Source organism: Charadrius vociferus, unplaced genomic scaffold (genome assembly GCF_000708025.1).
Source record: "Charadrius vociferus isolate BGI_N301 unplaced genomic scaffold, ASM70802v2 scaffold374, whole genome shotgun sequence".
NCBI lineage: Eukaryota > Metazoa > Chordata > Aves > Charadriiformes > Charadriidae > Charadrius > Charadrius vociferus.
Window position 1 is genome coordinate 72,755 of NW_009648044.1, and position 15,348 is coordinate 88,102.

The 15,348-nt window shown below is 39.2% G+C and overlaps 1 protein-coding gene across 1 annotated transcript in view; it reads left to right on the top strand.

Annotated features, from left to right (window-relative positions):
- Window positions 1-12,496, top strand: part of LOC104285270 (medium-chain specific acyl-CoA dehydrogenase, mitochondrial) — an 18,051-nt gene extending 5,555 nt beyond the window's left edge. Inside the window, exons 2-12 of the mRNA XM_009883699.1 lie at window positions 1,414-1,513; window positions 2,329-2,426; window positions 2,535-2,604; window positions 4,940-5,040; window positions 5,121-5,201; window positions 5,988-6,118; window positions 7,311-7,419; window positions 8,300-8,440; window positions 8,517-8,612; window positions 9,282-9,530; window positions 12,425-12,496. Of these exons, the coding sequence (XP_009882001.1) occupies window positions 1,414-1,513; window positions 2,329-2,426; window positions 2,535-2,604; window positions 4,940-5,040; window positions 5,121-5,201; window positions 5,988-6,118; window positions 7,311-7,419; window positions 8,300-8,440; window positions 8,517-8,612; window positions 9,282-9,530; window positions 12,425-12,496 (1,248 nt within the window). The remainder of the gene's footprint in view (window positions 1-1,413; window positions 1,514-2,328; window positions 2,427-2,534; window positions 2,605-4,939; window positions 5,041-5,120; window positions 5,202-5,987; window positions 6,119-7,310; window positions 7,420-8,299; window positions 8,441-8,516; window positions 8,613-9,281; window positions 9,531-12,424) is intronic.
- Window positions 12,497-15,348: the final 2,852 nt, after the last annotated feature.

Consider the following 15,348-nt stretch of genomic DNA (forward strand, 5'->3'; position numbering starts at 1 on the left):
CGGACCGAAGGCGACGCTTTGGGCACCGGTGGTTGGGGTTAGTCCCCACCAACCATCGTGGGTGGCGTTTCGGGGGGGGGCAGGGGTGCCGAGCCGTTGGGTTTGAGCACGGCCACGGGGACTTGTGGCTGAATCCACCCAGTCAGACAACAGGGGGGTTGATGGAGCGGGCAGGTGGTCACCCAAATCCTTACATGTTGTGAACTGTGGTCCTTTGTCACCCCTTTGTGCCACCTCCAGGTGTTAAACCCCCTCTCCAATCCGTATTTCCATTTCTTGGGGGCAGTGTTGGGTTTTTTCAGAGTAACTTCAGTGTTGGCCTTGCATATCACACAGGTATGAAAACCACGAGAGATTTAAGTTCTCTGGCATAAAATTGCATAGCATAAATCTATCACCTTTAGCATTAAAGAGACATTTGGGGTTGTTCAGCCTAGAGAAGGCTCCAGGGAGACCTGAGAGCCCCTTCCCATGCCTAAAGGGGCTCTCAGGAGAGCTGAGGAGGGACTTTTTACAAGGGCATGGAGTGATAGGATGAGGGGGAACAGCTTCAAACTGGAAGAAGGGAGATTTAAATGAGATACGAGGAAGAAATGTTTCACTCTGAGGGCAGTGAGCCCCTGGGGCAGGTTGCCCCGAGAAGCTGTGGCTGCCGCATCCCTGGAGGTGTTCAAGGCCAGGTTGGACGGGGCTTGGAGCAACCTGGGCTGGGGGGAGGTGGCCCTGCCCAGGGCAGGGGGTGGAACTGGATGATCTTTAAGGTCCCTTCCAACCCAAACCATTCTATGATTCTATTATTTTGAATTCAGGACTTTTTCTAGTTTAGACAAAATATTTTGGTGGCAAAGCTATATATGACTGGATCATCCTTGAAAAAAAAAAGAAGTGGTTACAATTACCTTGCTTTTTCTCAACCTCATCTTCTTCTAGCCTGTTTCCAGCTAAAATAAGGTATAAAAATCTTTGTAAGGAGGATCCGGGTCTTTCTAGATTTTTGTTGGTAGTGTTTGATTGTTTTGTTTTGATATATAATGGTGGTAGCAGTTAGGTAAGAAAGCTTAGGCAAGAAGGTAAAACTTAGGTGAGAAAGCAGCATACCGTTTTGCAATGGTTGTGGCTTGTGAAAACTCCAAATGAGTAATATATTGCCTACTGGAAAATACAATCCTGAACTATTAATACACTTGCTTAACGCTTCAGTATTCAGAGCTTCTATGCCTACGAGTGGTCTTCCTGCACTTCATCACCTTTTAAGCTTATAGATGTTTTCGGTATTCTCTGAAAATACATTTTTTTCGCTGTGTTGATACCTATTATTGCTTGTGTTCTTGATGCTTCGTTGTGTAGTTGTGCCGCAGTCAGGCTACGAGACTTGAGCTGCAAGGATCTTACACCTCATCTTTTTTTCTTCAGCAGATGCTCCAAACCATTGCAAGGCATGGATGGAGAGCACGTTCTAGTAAACCTGCTCAGAACATACATATAAGCAAACCTGGAGCTGGCTTTAGCTTTGGTAAGTACTGCAGTTTTTGAAAGAAATACAACAGTTCAGGACACATTGCAAAGTTAGGAAAAATTGCAGTTCGGTATGAATTTACAATGAATGTGTTTCTTCTGAATAAATTTCCACATTTTTTAAAAAAGGTATTCGAAAACCAAAATTACCTTTTTTTCCAGCTCAGGAAAGCCACATATGTATGTGATATTTATGAGATTTTCTTTTTTTTTTTTTTAAATAATGTCTGTCTTGAGTTTTTTTTATTGCCAAGGTTGCCTTAGCTTTGAATAATTATCTCACACTGGCTTTTAAAATGTTAAAATAACTGTATGTAGTCTTAGTTGAACTTGGTCATAAAGAATTAATTCTCATCTTGGCATATTATATACGTAAAAGCAAATTTAGTGGGTCAGCAGCTAGATGTTTGAAACTGAGTAGCCAGAATTGTCAAATAAGGAACATTTATCTGCCCCATCCCCTCCTTCATTTAATTAGCACAGCAAGCTTCTCGTTTCTGTTGGTACTACGCTCTATGTTACATGGTACTTCCTACTCCATTTTCAATATTTTGTGGATATTTGTGTCAGAAGTAATTAAGTGCATTGTAGACGTTCATTAGAGATAAGTGGGTTTTTTTTCTAGAGAGAGAGAGGAAGTTGAGCTGCTTTGGTTTCTGCAGAGGCCCAGGACGGTGGGTGCTGGCAGTTTGAATTGTCCTGGAAAGAACTGAGACTGTCTTCTTTTTTTTTTTCTTTTCTCATAGTCTAACAACTGGCAAAATTAAAGTACAGAATTTGTGGCTTCATTTTTTTACTTTCTTTTTTTAATAGAACTTACTGATGAACAGAAGGAGTTTCAAGCTACCGCTCGTAAATTTGCTGTGGAGGAAATTATTCCTGTTGCTGCACAATATGACAAAACTGGAGAGGTAAATCTACTGTACAGTAGGGGAAAAACAGATTTTTATCTTGACCTGTGTGAAATGTAAAACGTTAACTGTGATGAATCAGATGGTGATTTTCCCTGTCTATTTCAGTATCCTCTTCCGCTTATAAAACGGGCTTGGGAACTTGGTCTTATAAACTCACACATACCAGAAAGCTGTGGTAAGTAAACATTCTTTTTAATCTGTAAAATGAAACAAAGAAAAGGCATTAGATGAGATTTATATGTGTAATTATGGATTCTGTATAAAATAAACAGTTGCATACTTGAATACTCTGAATTTAATCAGTTGGTGTGTTGACATACACGTGTTATTAGGGGCGGATGTAATCAGGCAAACAAATTAGACAGATGATGATTTAGCAATTTATGACCGGGTTTTCTACCGTGATTACAACTGCCTAATGTTGCCCTGGTGCACTGTGTCAGCTGCGGAGGCAGAGAAATTGGAAGGTCACATTTTGATCTAGTCTCTGATGCAGGCTGGAGCAATTTAAGAGTTTATTCCAGAAGGACAGTTTTCCAGTTTAGATGACGTGCAGTACAGCAGTGCTTTGACAGTGCTTACGTATATGACTAACCATGGAGAAAATGTTAATTTTTTAGATCTTCTTTATTGTATTTATATTACCTGGGAAAAAAACGTGGGGAAATGTCCATAGCAGACCCTTTTTTTTTTTTTGAAGTCTCATCAGAGGGTGTATCTTGTATCAAAAATTTAATTAACAAGGTTAAAGAAAAAAAGAGACAAAAGGTGCAATTGTGATGATCGCATTTATTCAGCCACAAATTCTAGGGAAACTTAAGGCTGAAATAGTTGGACTATTGCAGTGTGTAATCACTTCATTGTTAAATTAAAACTTTCAAGTGGCAAATTGGACACCATTCCTTTACAATGTTTCCAAGGGAGAGCTGGGAAAATACCAGTAAGCCTGATATACCACGTAAATAAAGAACAAATAAGATGGCGTACAGGTAGAGTGGACACAGATAAACATGATATGCTAGAGAAGGGGTTTTGTAAAAGGAAGTCATGGCACAAAAAATAACTGGAGTTCTCTGAAGTAGCTAATAAGTGTGTGAACAAGAGATGCCTGCTTGGTATGAAATGCTTGAACTTGCAAAATGAATTTGAAAAATCATCAGGTTTCATAGTGGAAAACCCAGCACCACAGTCTTGCTGTGCTATTTGGAATATCTATAAATAATTTGGAAAAGGATGTCAGTAGTGAGGTCAATAGAGTTTACTGATAATACTCAGTTACTCAGTATAGAAAAGATGAGGCTGGTGCAAAGAGCTGTCGGAGAAGGTCGTGAAACTGGGTGACTGTTAAAATGGCAGATGAAACTCAAATTAGGAAAATGTGCAAGCAAGAAAGGAAAGAACCAATCCAAACTTCCCAGATAAAATGGTGTCTTCTGAACAAGTTACTACCTCTGGAATACAAAAAAGATTTTGGGGGTTATAATATATAGTTTTGTGAAGGTGTCGGCATAATGCCCAGAAGTGGTCAAAACCATAAATTTAAGTTCAGAAATTAAGAAGCGAATGACGAAAAAGCAGAAGCCATAATTCTCCTGCTGCTTGAATCCAAACTGCACTTGCCTCTTTAATTCATGATGCAGTCTGATCCTTCTACCTCAAAAGGGTGTTGTGGCAATGGAGAAGGTTCCTAAATGGATGACAAAGATGATAAAAGATACAGAACAGCTTCTGTATGAGAAACACCTAAAACGCCAGCGCCATGGAGCGTGTGAAAAGGGATTCATAGCTCATTGTCCCCTTTGGTACAACTAGAAGGCAGCACATGAAGTCAGCAGACAGCAGGTTCAGAATAACTGAAAGGAGATGGTTCTAAACTCCGTGCGTAGTTGATTGGTGAAAAACTCATAGCCCTGGATGCTTTCGATGCCAAAATTGTATATAGCTTCAAAAAGAGACCGGACAAATTCACAGAAGAAATATCTGTTAGGAGTTAGCTAACAAAGATACCAGAGATACTTTTAGCTGACGAAAAATATTTAGAGGAAGTATTGCTGTATTGTTACAGTGTTTTTATGCACTTCCCAAAGTGTTGGCTTCTGTCAGAAACAGGTCACTAAGTTGGTTTTCTGACTGATATAGACACTTTTTTTTTTTTATCCCTAAGCACTGTGGTAGCTCAGGAGCCCCTGTGGCCCTTTCTTTGCTTCCTAAGAACTCTTAGGAAAATTCTCAGATGCAAAGTAGTCGAAAGATTCTAGTGGTATATTCTTGCCGTTTTGTGCAACTTGTGCAACATCAAGCACACGATCACCCTGGAACTGCAAGGTGTTGTTTTTAAGTCATCTGTTACTAATCTGACAAAACATTTATTTAGAAAGCTTGCATGGGAATGTCTAATCAAAGACAGTGCTCAAAATGTATGTGGGGAAATATGTTTTTGATAAGTAATTTTTGTAAATCACTAATATGTTCCCCTTTAAACTCATTTTAGTCAAATATTTCAACTGTAGGTGGTCTTGGCCTCGGCAGTTTCGAAGCGTGCCTTATTACAGAAGAGTTAGCTTACGGATGTACGGGGGTTCAAACTGCCATTGAGGCAAACTCCCTCGGGGTAAGTTCTGTCTTTTCTTACCTCCTTTAAACTGATCTGTGCCCTTTAGAAAGGTGGAGTAATGGTCTGTTTTCTTTCAGCAAATGCCAGTAATCATTGCAGGAAATGAGCAGCAGCAGAAGAAATACTTAGGAAGAATGACAGAAGAACCAATGATGTGTGTAAGTATAACTTAGGAATGCTCTAGAATGTTCCTAAATCATATTAATCAGGCTTGTTTGTTAAAACACTGATATCTACTCACAAGTTAGCCTGTTTTGGTTTGTAAATAAACGGTGGTATTTCCTGAAAGGCAACACATATTGAATTAGATGTATTCAATAAGCAAATAGAAGATATTACCTGGAAAACCATCCAAAGTCACTTACTGAAAATTAATACCTTTTCTTTCCCTTTCAAGAGAAAGTGGAGGAGTTTAAGAAAAGTGCAGGGTTTATATGAGCACAAACTCAACTCAGATGGGCATTAAACAGCACTTACGAACCTTAAATATTGCCTAAGCAGTACTCATTACACAGAAAGAAGTAAAGATTCATGTGCAGTGCATTAAAATCTGAACAACTAAGTCTCATACAATGAAGAGCACAGTAACGATTTGTTCCTGTGTGCTCTTAATTACAGATTTTAAAGATCCTCAGCTTTCACATCAGTTTGCAAAGCATAAGGAAGTGATGACTTATTTAAAAGTTACAGAATGATTCTGTTTATCATTAAAGTGAAAGAATTTTAAGTATTATTATGGATTTCTAAGGAAAATTAACCCTACATGTTTGGATTCTTGCTCAGACAGTTGTTGGGGTTTTTTTGATGTAATATTTTGGGGTCTTCCATGCAGTTCACGTAAAACTTTTACAGATCAGTTCAGTGCGTGTAATTCTGCAATAATTTGTGGTTGCTTAAAAACAGAATTTTTATTCCTCAAGATTTTGGTTTTTATTTTCTTTTAGGCTTACTGTGTAACAGAGCCCGGAGCAGGCTCTGATGTAGCTGGTATAAAAACAAAGGCAGAGAAGAAAGGAGATGAATATGTTATTAATGGTCAGAAGATGTGGATCACAAACGGTGGGAAAGCAAACTGGTGTGTTGACTTCTGACTCCCCTTATTCTTTCTGTTATTCTGTTCTGAGAGGTGTGTGTGTGTGTCCAGGATAGAGACCAGTGTTTCTTTAAAGATATTATAAATCTGAATGTTCATTATGTTTCACCACAGTGCACTCAAATCAGTGACCACTTTGTCAGAACAAGGTATGAGCAAGCAGTCTCAGTGCTTGCGGTGCCTAAAAAGGAAACTGAGCGATGACATAACTCCCTTCAAAAATGCCTCTCAAATTTTGCTGCTATCAAACAAAATTGTGCTTTCTCCTCAGGGAAGGGCAGCAACAGTAAGAGTTAACTTGTAGAGCACTGAAGAGGCTCATGTTACCAGCGACCTTGCTTTGTGGGTTAGGTGACCCAGACCAGTTGCTTCTGATTCTACTAGAAACATCTCTCACTTCTAGTGAGGATATGTAACATCACAATCCTAGAGTCTTTTATTTTATTTTCTTAAGGGAAGACATTTTCCAAGTGTCAAAGAGTCCAGATTTTGCTGTGGTGTCTATCGATCATGCTTTACAATGGAGACCTTTCATCGTGTCTCCTAAGATCGTGCTCGTCCCCAACACAAATTCTTTTTAAGTCAAGAGGAAAAACTTTATATGTTTATGTATAAAGTTGAATTTTCTCATTATTTATTTCCTTGTTCAAGGCAGAACTATTGAAGAGAATCTACCAGCTATCTTTTGATGCTACAGAAGACCATAAATGTGATTTACAATTGTTTAATTTCTAACAGAAAAAACTTACTTGCAACTTAGAAGAATAAAATTAAGATATTTGAAATCAAGAGGATAACATAACATTTTGTATGCAATACCGTATTTCCTAAGCAATAATTTTTATGCATGTGCTGTGAATAGATTTCTTTTGCACTGTTCATGAAGCTGACTGTAATATTAAGACTTACGATACATGGAAAAGGTGGAGATCTGTTGCATATTGATCTGAGGTAATTTTAATAAATCTTGATGTTTGCAGTAGGCGATGCACTGATCCTTCCTCTCACTCGCTCCCTCTCAGTTTATTTTTTGAATAAGAAGAAAGGGTTGTTAACTGATAGATTTATTATACGGTAAAAACACACATAAAAACATATAACACGTTAGCTGAAAAAGTATCTGATTGTTAATGGTGAGGATAAACTGACTCCCCTCTCCTTTGTTTTACACTAGGTATTTTTTGCTAGCTCGTACCAATCCGGATCCAAAAGCTCCTGCAAGCAAAGCCTTTACTGGATTCATTGTGGAAGCAGATAGCCCTGGAATCCAAATTGGAAGAAAGGTGAGCAGTGTATCTCTGACAAGCAGGAATTATTATTGCCTTCCAAATCAATAATGCAACAAATTGCCATTAAAGAAAAAAGACTGTTAAGCAGGTGAACATTTTCATGTGCTCGTGTACAATGATCTTTCCATTCTCACAGCATACAGAAACTATTCATAAGATGTACTTAATAATTACAATGTTATTAATTCAGATAAGGAATTACTCAGAATGGTCTAAAGTAAGATGACTTTGCACCGCTGCAAAAGAATCTTTGAGAACCATTTAATTGACATGTGCCAATTAACGTCAAGTAGCATGCCTCGAAAGTGCAAGAAGCAAGGTGGACTACTGTAAACATAACCACATGGTGTGCTTTAACTGTAGCTACTCCTGCTCGAGGAATAGGCCTCGGAGACACTGGTGCAAGTTCTTCTTTGGCTGGGGCGGGGGGCAAAGAAAGAAAGAAAACAAAGAAAGTACTATTTTTAGTAGCAGGCAAAATTGGACATTGAACATTGGGAAAGTAATTGGAAAACTTGAAAAATCTCATTTATTTATTTGTTTGTTTGTAGTACAGCCGCATTTTAGGTTCTTTACTTTTTCCTCTCCCATCTCAAAGGATATAATTGAACTAGGAAAAGAAAAATGAGTGATTACAGCTATGGAATTAATTTCACAAATGGAGAATCTAAACTGTCCAGCTTTGACAAATTAAGGGCATGCTGATCTGTAAATGCAGGACTAGTATTTGTTGTATATATGGTGATTTTTAGCTAAAACTGAAGTGTTTAGGGGAAAAAAAAAAGCTTTAGGCTTTGAGTAAACTAAGGAATGAAAATGTGTTGTACCTTGGAAGAATCCAATTTAGTTGCACCTCTGTAAACTTCCCTTTCAGGAAATGAATATGGGTCAGCGCTGCTCTGATACAAGAGGTATTGTCTTTGAAGATGTAAGAGTTCCAAAAGAAAATGTATTAATAGCTGAAGGAGCGGGCTTTAAAATCGCAATGGGAGCTTTTGATAAGACCAGACCACCTGTAAGTATCAGAAATAAATTACTTTAAAAATATAATAGGAATTTCTGATTTTCATTCTGTACTGTGTTTAATTCAGGTAGCAGCTGGTGCTGTTGGCTTAGCAAAAAGAGCACTCGATGAAGCTACTAAATATGCTTTGGAGAGGAAAACCTTTGGGAAACCAATTGTTGAAGTAAGTTAAGTATATAAAAATAAATATATCAAAAAGCTGTGTTTTCATACTAGATGCACTACTAGTGATTTTTCAAGGTTGTTCCTTGATATTTAGGATGTGTGATTTATTATATCTCCACCATTGCTTGGGTTTTCAAGTATACCAGTCAGCTCTATCTAAGTAAATCTAACTAGTAACTCCTGGGATTCTTTAATAAAATCACAAAGTAAACTCTACCCAAAACTCTGAAACTTGTGTGCTGTCAGGACGTACTTAAGTTCTTAAATATTAATGTACAGGGATTTGCAGGGAAGGAAAAAATCTCCTTGAGGTACATGAAACAAGACTCACAGTATGAATACTAGTAGAATACATTGCCAGTCACGCTGCTTACCAGGCTGAAAGAAATGCCAGTAAATATCAAACTAAATACAGATCTCATAAAAAAAAAAAGTAAAGTACAACTGCATAATTCAGTACTTAATCCCTGTGACGAAGTGAATTTTAGAATTAAAAACTTAAGTCTAATTCAACATACAGTTACGAGAGCCTGATCCAAATTCTGTAGAAGTCATCAAGTACAATTTCCTGAGTGTATTAAATTTGCAAATTAAGAAGACTATATTCTTCTTGATGTCTTGAATTTTAAGCAGGCAATGTTAACCTAGTTTATTTCATCATTTGTAGCACCAAGCGGTGTCTTTCATGCTGGCCGAAATGGCAATGAAAGTGGAACTGGCTAGGATGGCTTACCAACGAGCTGCCTGGGAAGTCGATGCTGGTCGCAGGAACACCTACTATGCTTCCATTGCAAAGGCGTTTGCTGGTGACGTTGCAAACCAAGTAGCTACAGATGCAGTGCAGATTTTCGGCGGAAATGGATTTAATACTGAATATCCTGTAGAAAAGCTAATGAGAGATGCTAAAATCTACCAGGTAAGTAAACAAGAGAACGTGATCTTTATAGTAATGCATACATTATATATAAAATAAACTAATGGCTACTTACTTGAAATCGTGATGTACATATTTTGCAGATGAGAGCAATAATCCATTTAAAGAAAGGACATTCAAATCAGGCAAACAAATCTTGCATACAAAACTCTTTGCATTAGTTCAACAGCTTAACCCACACAAGAAAAATAAATTTAAGGGGGTGGTATTGTTTTTCTGATGTGGTAACTCTATGAAATTCTTGGACTCTTCATTTTGAACTCTTAGAAAAAAACACCATGGAAAACACTGATCAAAATACCAATCAATGCTTTCTTTGCTATTCTGTAAGTAGAGATGGTTTATGTATAATGGTGTTCTCCTCGTCACTCCTGGCTGTGCTCTAAATCTGAAACTTTGGTTTCATAGGCTGGGTAGATTACTTCAGTTAATATATCACAAGCACTGAGTTCCATGGATTAATTATCTTGTACATGTTGTATTAACAGAAGTGTGGCACAGCCTGGAGCACTTTGCCGTTCTGTCAAAAACAACAACAACAACAACAACAACAAAAAATGCTCGTATTTACTCATGCTTAGCCCATAGTCACCCATAATCCCCAGATCTTTCTCTGCAGTTTTATTACCAAGAAATTATTCCATGTCATAATTCTTCTCTTAGCATATACAGTTCTACAGTTCTTTATTCAGCAAGAATGATTTAATTATGTTCAGGAAAACCAGTAATCTTTATCTTTTCACTTCTTTCTGACATTCATAATGACTAGATAAAACAGATCAAAATAGATGATACCAAGAAATGCATGTGGACTGTGATCTGTAATGTTAATTATTAACAGCTGTCATTCTTAAGATTCTACGCAGTTGAAATTTCTCTTACAGCTGACTTTAAAATTAAAAGTATTCTCACTAGCCAAGATTTTTTCTCTATTCAAGGACAGAAAAGCGCTGTTTTGGAATCTAAAGGTTCTTAGTCCTAATTGCACTCCTGCAAGTGAGGAAATGAATGAGTAATTGCACTTTGGTATGATTGGGCTTTTTTCCTGTCAGGTTCTATGTGTTTCTAGAGAAAGAGGGTGGGAGGGGTAGAAATTTATTTATTTGAGACTGATTTTACAGGATCCCAGTTATTTAGATTTTCCATTACACTGATCCATCATGAATGCATGGCTAGGTAGACTTTTGGGTTTTAACTGTTCAAAATAATCAGATTTAGTATTACATTTTTGGTGTTTTTCTGCTGCCCTTCATCCTCAAAAGAATACAGGAAAGGCCTTTGTCTTTACAATAATTTAATTCACGTCTCTTGATTACACTTCACTATATTACTGCCCAATTCCCGATGGTATATGCTTTTGGCCATGGGTTTCATGTAAAGAAACTTTGGTTGCCACCTCTTCTTTTCTGCCATATTTAATATTTCTCAGTATGACACAAGTCTGCTGTGGTGTTTACTGTTACCTTTCTTACATGTCCGTGCTTTGCTCTGGGTTTCCGTCTGGCTACAAATCTAGGCTGCTATGATAGAGACTCGTAACTTAGCTTCTCAAATTGAGAAAACTTCCCTTCTTTAATTGTCAAGGGTTCTTGAAACTACTCCCATTGACTTACAAACCAAACCCTTTCTCATGGTTACGTGAGAAGACTGTGGCTTTTGCTGTGTTTACACTTGAGTTTCATGGCTGTCTTCACCAGCCAGTCCTTCAGTGCAGCAGGAGCAGATGAGTAGCTGGCAGGAGGACCTGCTGAGACCCGCATCTACTGTGCAGGGTTTGGGGAGGCTGAGTTCACAGCAGGCCGGTTTGGGCTGAACGTCCCCAGTGTGCGTGTCAAGCTGCAGGCTTGGACCATTATGTCTTTGTTAGGGTTTGGAGGGTATCGGTGTATGCAGAGAGGAGAGCTCCCAGTTCAGTTACTCCAGAGGGCACCTAGTATGCACCAGGCAAAATCTGCTCCGTGAACTAGATCCAGATGGTGTAAGCAGCAGCAGTCAGAGATTTCATTTTGGAATGAACCATTTCCTCTGAACCAAAAACCTAATGTGACAGCATGTTATACCATTTTTTAAAAGCTTTGTAAGGTTCTTGGGAAGATTATCCCTATTTTGTGACTACAGAGAAAGCGATTTTGCATGCCTCTGAGCAATTTGCCAAAGCAAGTTTTGGCAGAACTGGGAGCTGAAATACTTAAAAACCTAAACTACGTTGCTCTGAAATCACATTGCTCTGCACCTGTGGAGTATACGGCTTGCTTTCTGCATTAGCCCTACAGACCTGTTTTGTTGTGTGTATGTGACTTTGCTGCCAGCAAGCCAAGTGGAACAGAGGGAAGATGCAGAATGTTTCTAGAGGAAAATGCAAGAATACATGGCTAAAAAATAATAATAAAAAAAAGAATTACTGTGTTCTAGAGAATACTGTTTAAGAAGGAGCAGTGGGAATAAATGGATGAAAGGGAACATTTGCTATGGCCTTGAAAGGCTAGTCAAAGAAAACACACCGCTTCCAGCACTGGCCACCTCCTCCCCTCCACCCACTGTTTTAAAACCTACTTTGTAAAACCTCAATTTTTCTTCCCTCGATAAGACACTTTCCCCATCCTTCACCGACTATGTCTGTCAATTTCCTGGGAACCTTACTGCATTTTGATGAGAGCACATAAGAGAACAAAACTGTCTCTTACTGTCTTCTATGTGATTTACTGCATTTAGCCCACTGTAATTACTCAAGTCAGACTAGAATTTTTTTCAGTTTTCTCTGTCTTTCTGCACACACTAATCGACACTGGATTAGTGTTGTGAAGGTTTACAAGCATAGAAAGATCTGTTAAAATATTTAAAAAAATGATCAGCTAACATTATTTTCTTCTTTTCAGATTTATGAGGGAACTGCTCAGATTCAAAGGATGATCATAGCTCGTGAACATGTTGGCAAATACAAGGCTTAAAGAAATGTATCAAGCACATCTGGTGCTGCTGTAATTCTGTGTTCTCATGGAAGAAGATTTAGTGCAATTCAATTAGAAAGGCACAGAAAAACCCCTTTCCTTCAAAATCTTTTTATGTCGTACACAATTAAGTACTATTTCTGTGCGCCCCGTCCATTCTTTCACTCCATTCCTTCTGATTAACAAACTTGGTGTTTCCTTAACATTTCTGAATTCCAAAGTGATTGGTTGTCATCTTTCCCCACTCACTTTCTTTCACTCAATCTTTGGCTTTTGGTGGGAGAAGACATAAACACCTTCCCTGTGAAATTTATATGATCAAAAACATGAACAATATTCAGATTTTTAAATTTTTTTTGTGTGTCTGTGAAGCCATTCAGCATGTAACAAGGAATTGGATTTTAGGTGTTTCTGTATTGTTTATAATGGTACAGATTTGCTCCCCCTGTATTAGCACTGGAGTTTGGGTGGATATCGAATTACTAAATCTCAGGGAAATGTAAAAAAGGAATTCAGCTTCCTCAGGAATACCATGTTGCAGCACACGGTCTCTAGATCACCACTTGCTAAAATAAATATGGTAACACTGTTTCTGTGGCCTTTAGAAACTTGCCTCTTTTAAAAAAAAATTGAAAGTTAATATATATTGACTTCTGGGCCTTTCAGAAACATACATTCTTATATATTACAACACAGCTTGGTGTTATTTTTCTCAAACGATGGCTGGATTACTACTTGCAGATTATCGGTATTTTACATGCATCCAAAAACTAGGGTTTTTTTTTGAAACATATAGCATAATAGGGCTTCTTTTCTGTGACTTAACCATCTTACTCATCTGAGTCCATTCAGATGTCATTCGTATGAGTCCAGTTCATCTGTCATTTAATGCGTTTATCGCTGTGCCTCAAAGAAACCTGTAATGTTTATGAAGAAAATACCTGATTTCTTGTGCCTTAAGCAAGACTTCTTTATGAATGAAAGTTAAGGACAGCTCTTGAGAAATGCAGGTACGTGTTTTTAACACTGTAGGAAAAAAGAAGTATGATCATTCAGTTTTAAACATGCTTTCATTTTAACTGTTCCCATGTGAAAAAACCTGTAGGAAACTGCCTTATGTTCCGTTATAACAACGCTGTTCTAAACTTGGATATTACCCTAAATGCCCAAATACAATAAGGGACAAGAAATGAGAACCTCACAACTCAGTGTTTTTTCACTGTAAAATTGGATGATCAAAATGTTATTTCTGATGGGCGTTGCTGCATTCTAATAAAGAACTATTTTTAAGCAGAGGGGTGTGGTTGCTTTTATTCACTTTGCTTCTCACATCATGTAAATTGTATTTCAGGCAAGTTGTCCAGTGTCTGAAGCATGTTACAGCTGCACTGTGGTTCTCGCTCTGCTGCAGCCCACAGCAGTTAAACAGCCCTTCCAGCTCAGCAGTGCCAGGGCCTACGCTGCCAGTTGTCCTTATGGATTTAGATGCCGTGCAGCAGGAACAGAATGTCAGTTTCGGAGAGCGTGGCCTCTTTCACTGCTACGCTTCCTAAACAAGTTAATGTTCAGTTAGGATGATTCAAGTGAAACTGCGTAGCTTTTCCTCAAGAATGACTCACCACATCATGTTTAGTTCAAATCCAGTATATTCAAACCTATTACTCCTTTCCATTAGTATAGATACTAAGTGAAATCTGCAGAAAGAACAGCTGAAAAGGAGAAATTTTTTAGAGATTTTTTTACCTTGGAGAGGCCCTTCTTTCAGCGCTGGTGGAATGCACCTTCCCTGGAGTTCTTGGGGAAGTTGCTCAGCGCTGGTGAGGCCACACCTGGAATGCTGTGGCCAGTGCTGGGATTCCCATGCCCAAGGCCTGGGCATACTGGAGAGAGTCCGTGACGATGACAAAGGGTCTGCAGCATAAGGCTGAGAGAGGTGGGACTGTTCGGCCTGCTGAAGGCTTGGGGGAATCTTGTCAATGTGCATCAAACCTTGATGGGATGGAAGGAAGCTGAGGGAGCCAGGAATGCGCACTGACAGGGCAACAGGCAATGGCACAAATTAAAACACATGAAATCCCACTTGAACACAAGGAAAAACACTTTTTTTTTTTTTTTTTTGACTGTGAGGGTGTGTCAAAGCCTGGCACAGGTTGCCCAGACAGGCTGTGGCATCTCCATCCTTGGAGACGGTCAAACCCCAGCTGGACGCGGTCCTGGGCCGCTGGCTCTGCTGCAGTAGATGGCCTCCAGAGGTGCCTTCCCACTTGAACCCTTCCAAGAATCCTTCTGCAGCTGCCTGCAGAAATGCCCTTGCTTCATCATGGTCCCTGTTACCCACCCTCTGGCTGTAGTGCTGGGTGGTACACGTGCTGTCACCAGGGAGAAGTTTGCATTGCTTAATGAAGCACTTAATGGCTGTAGACCACCACCTTATTTACCTGCGGGAAGACCAATACTCTGACACCCTGGACAAGTGTTTGCTCTACCTAAAAAAATCAACCCCCAAAAAAACCCCAATCCAGCCCCATAACCCCTCAGCCCCCTACCCCAGATCCCCAAAAATTACCCAACCCCCCAAAAAACCAAAAGACCTAATTTTCAATTGCTCTATACCAGCCAGCAGTACAGAGAAATAGATATAGATTTCCTGTATAGTCTCAAAATGGTGTTCTGGCCAGGCATGGATCACGGCTGCCGGAGTCTCGTGTGCGTAATTAACTTCGCACTCCCGAGTAATCCATTTTAACTAGGGAGGAAAGCAGCTTATTTCTGAAAGAAGCTGCTGGGACTGAGCGCGAGGGAAGGCCTCTCCACAGGCCCGGGACGGCCGCGGGGTCCTCCCCCGCAGCAGG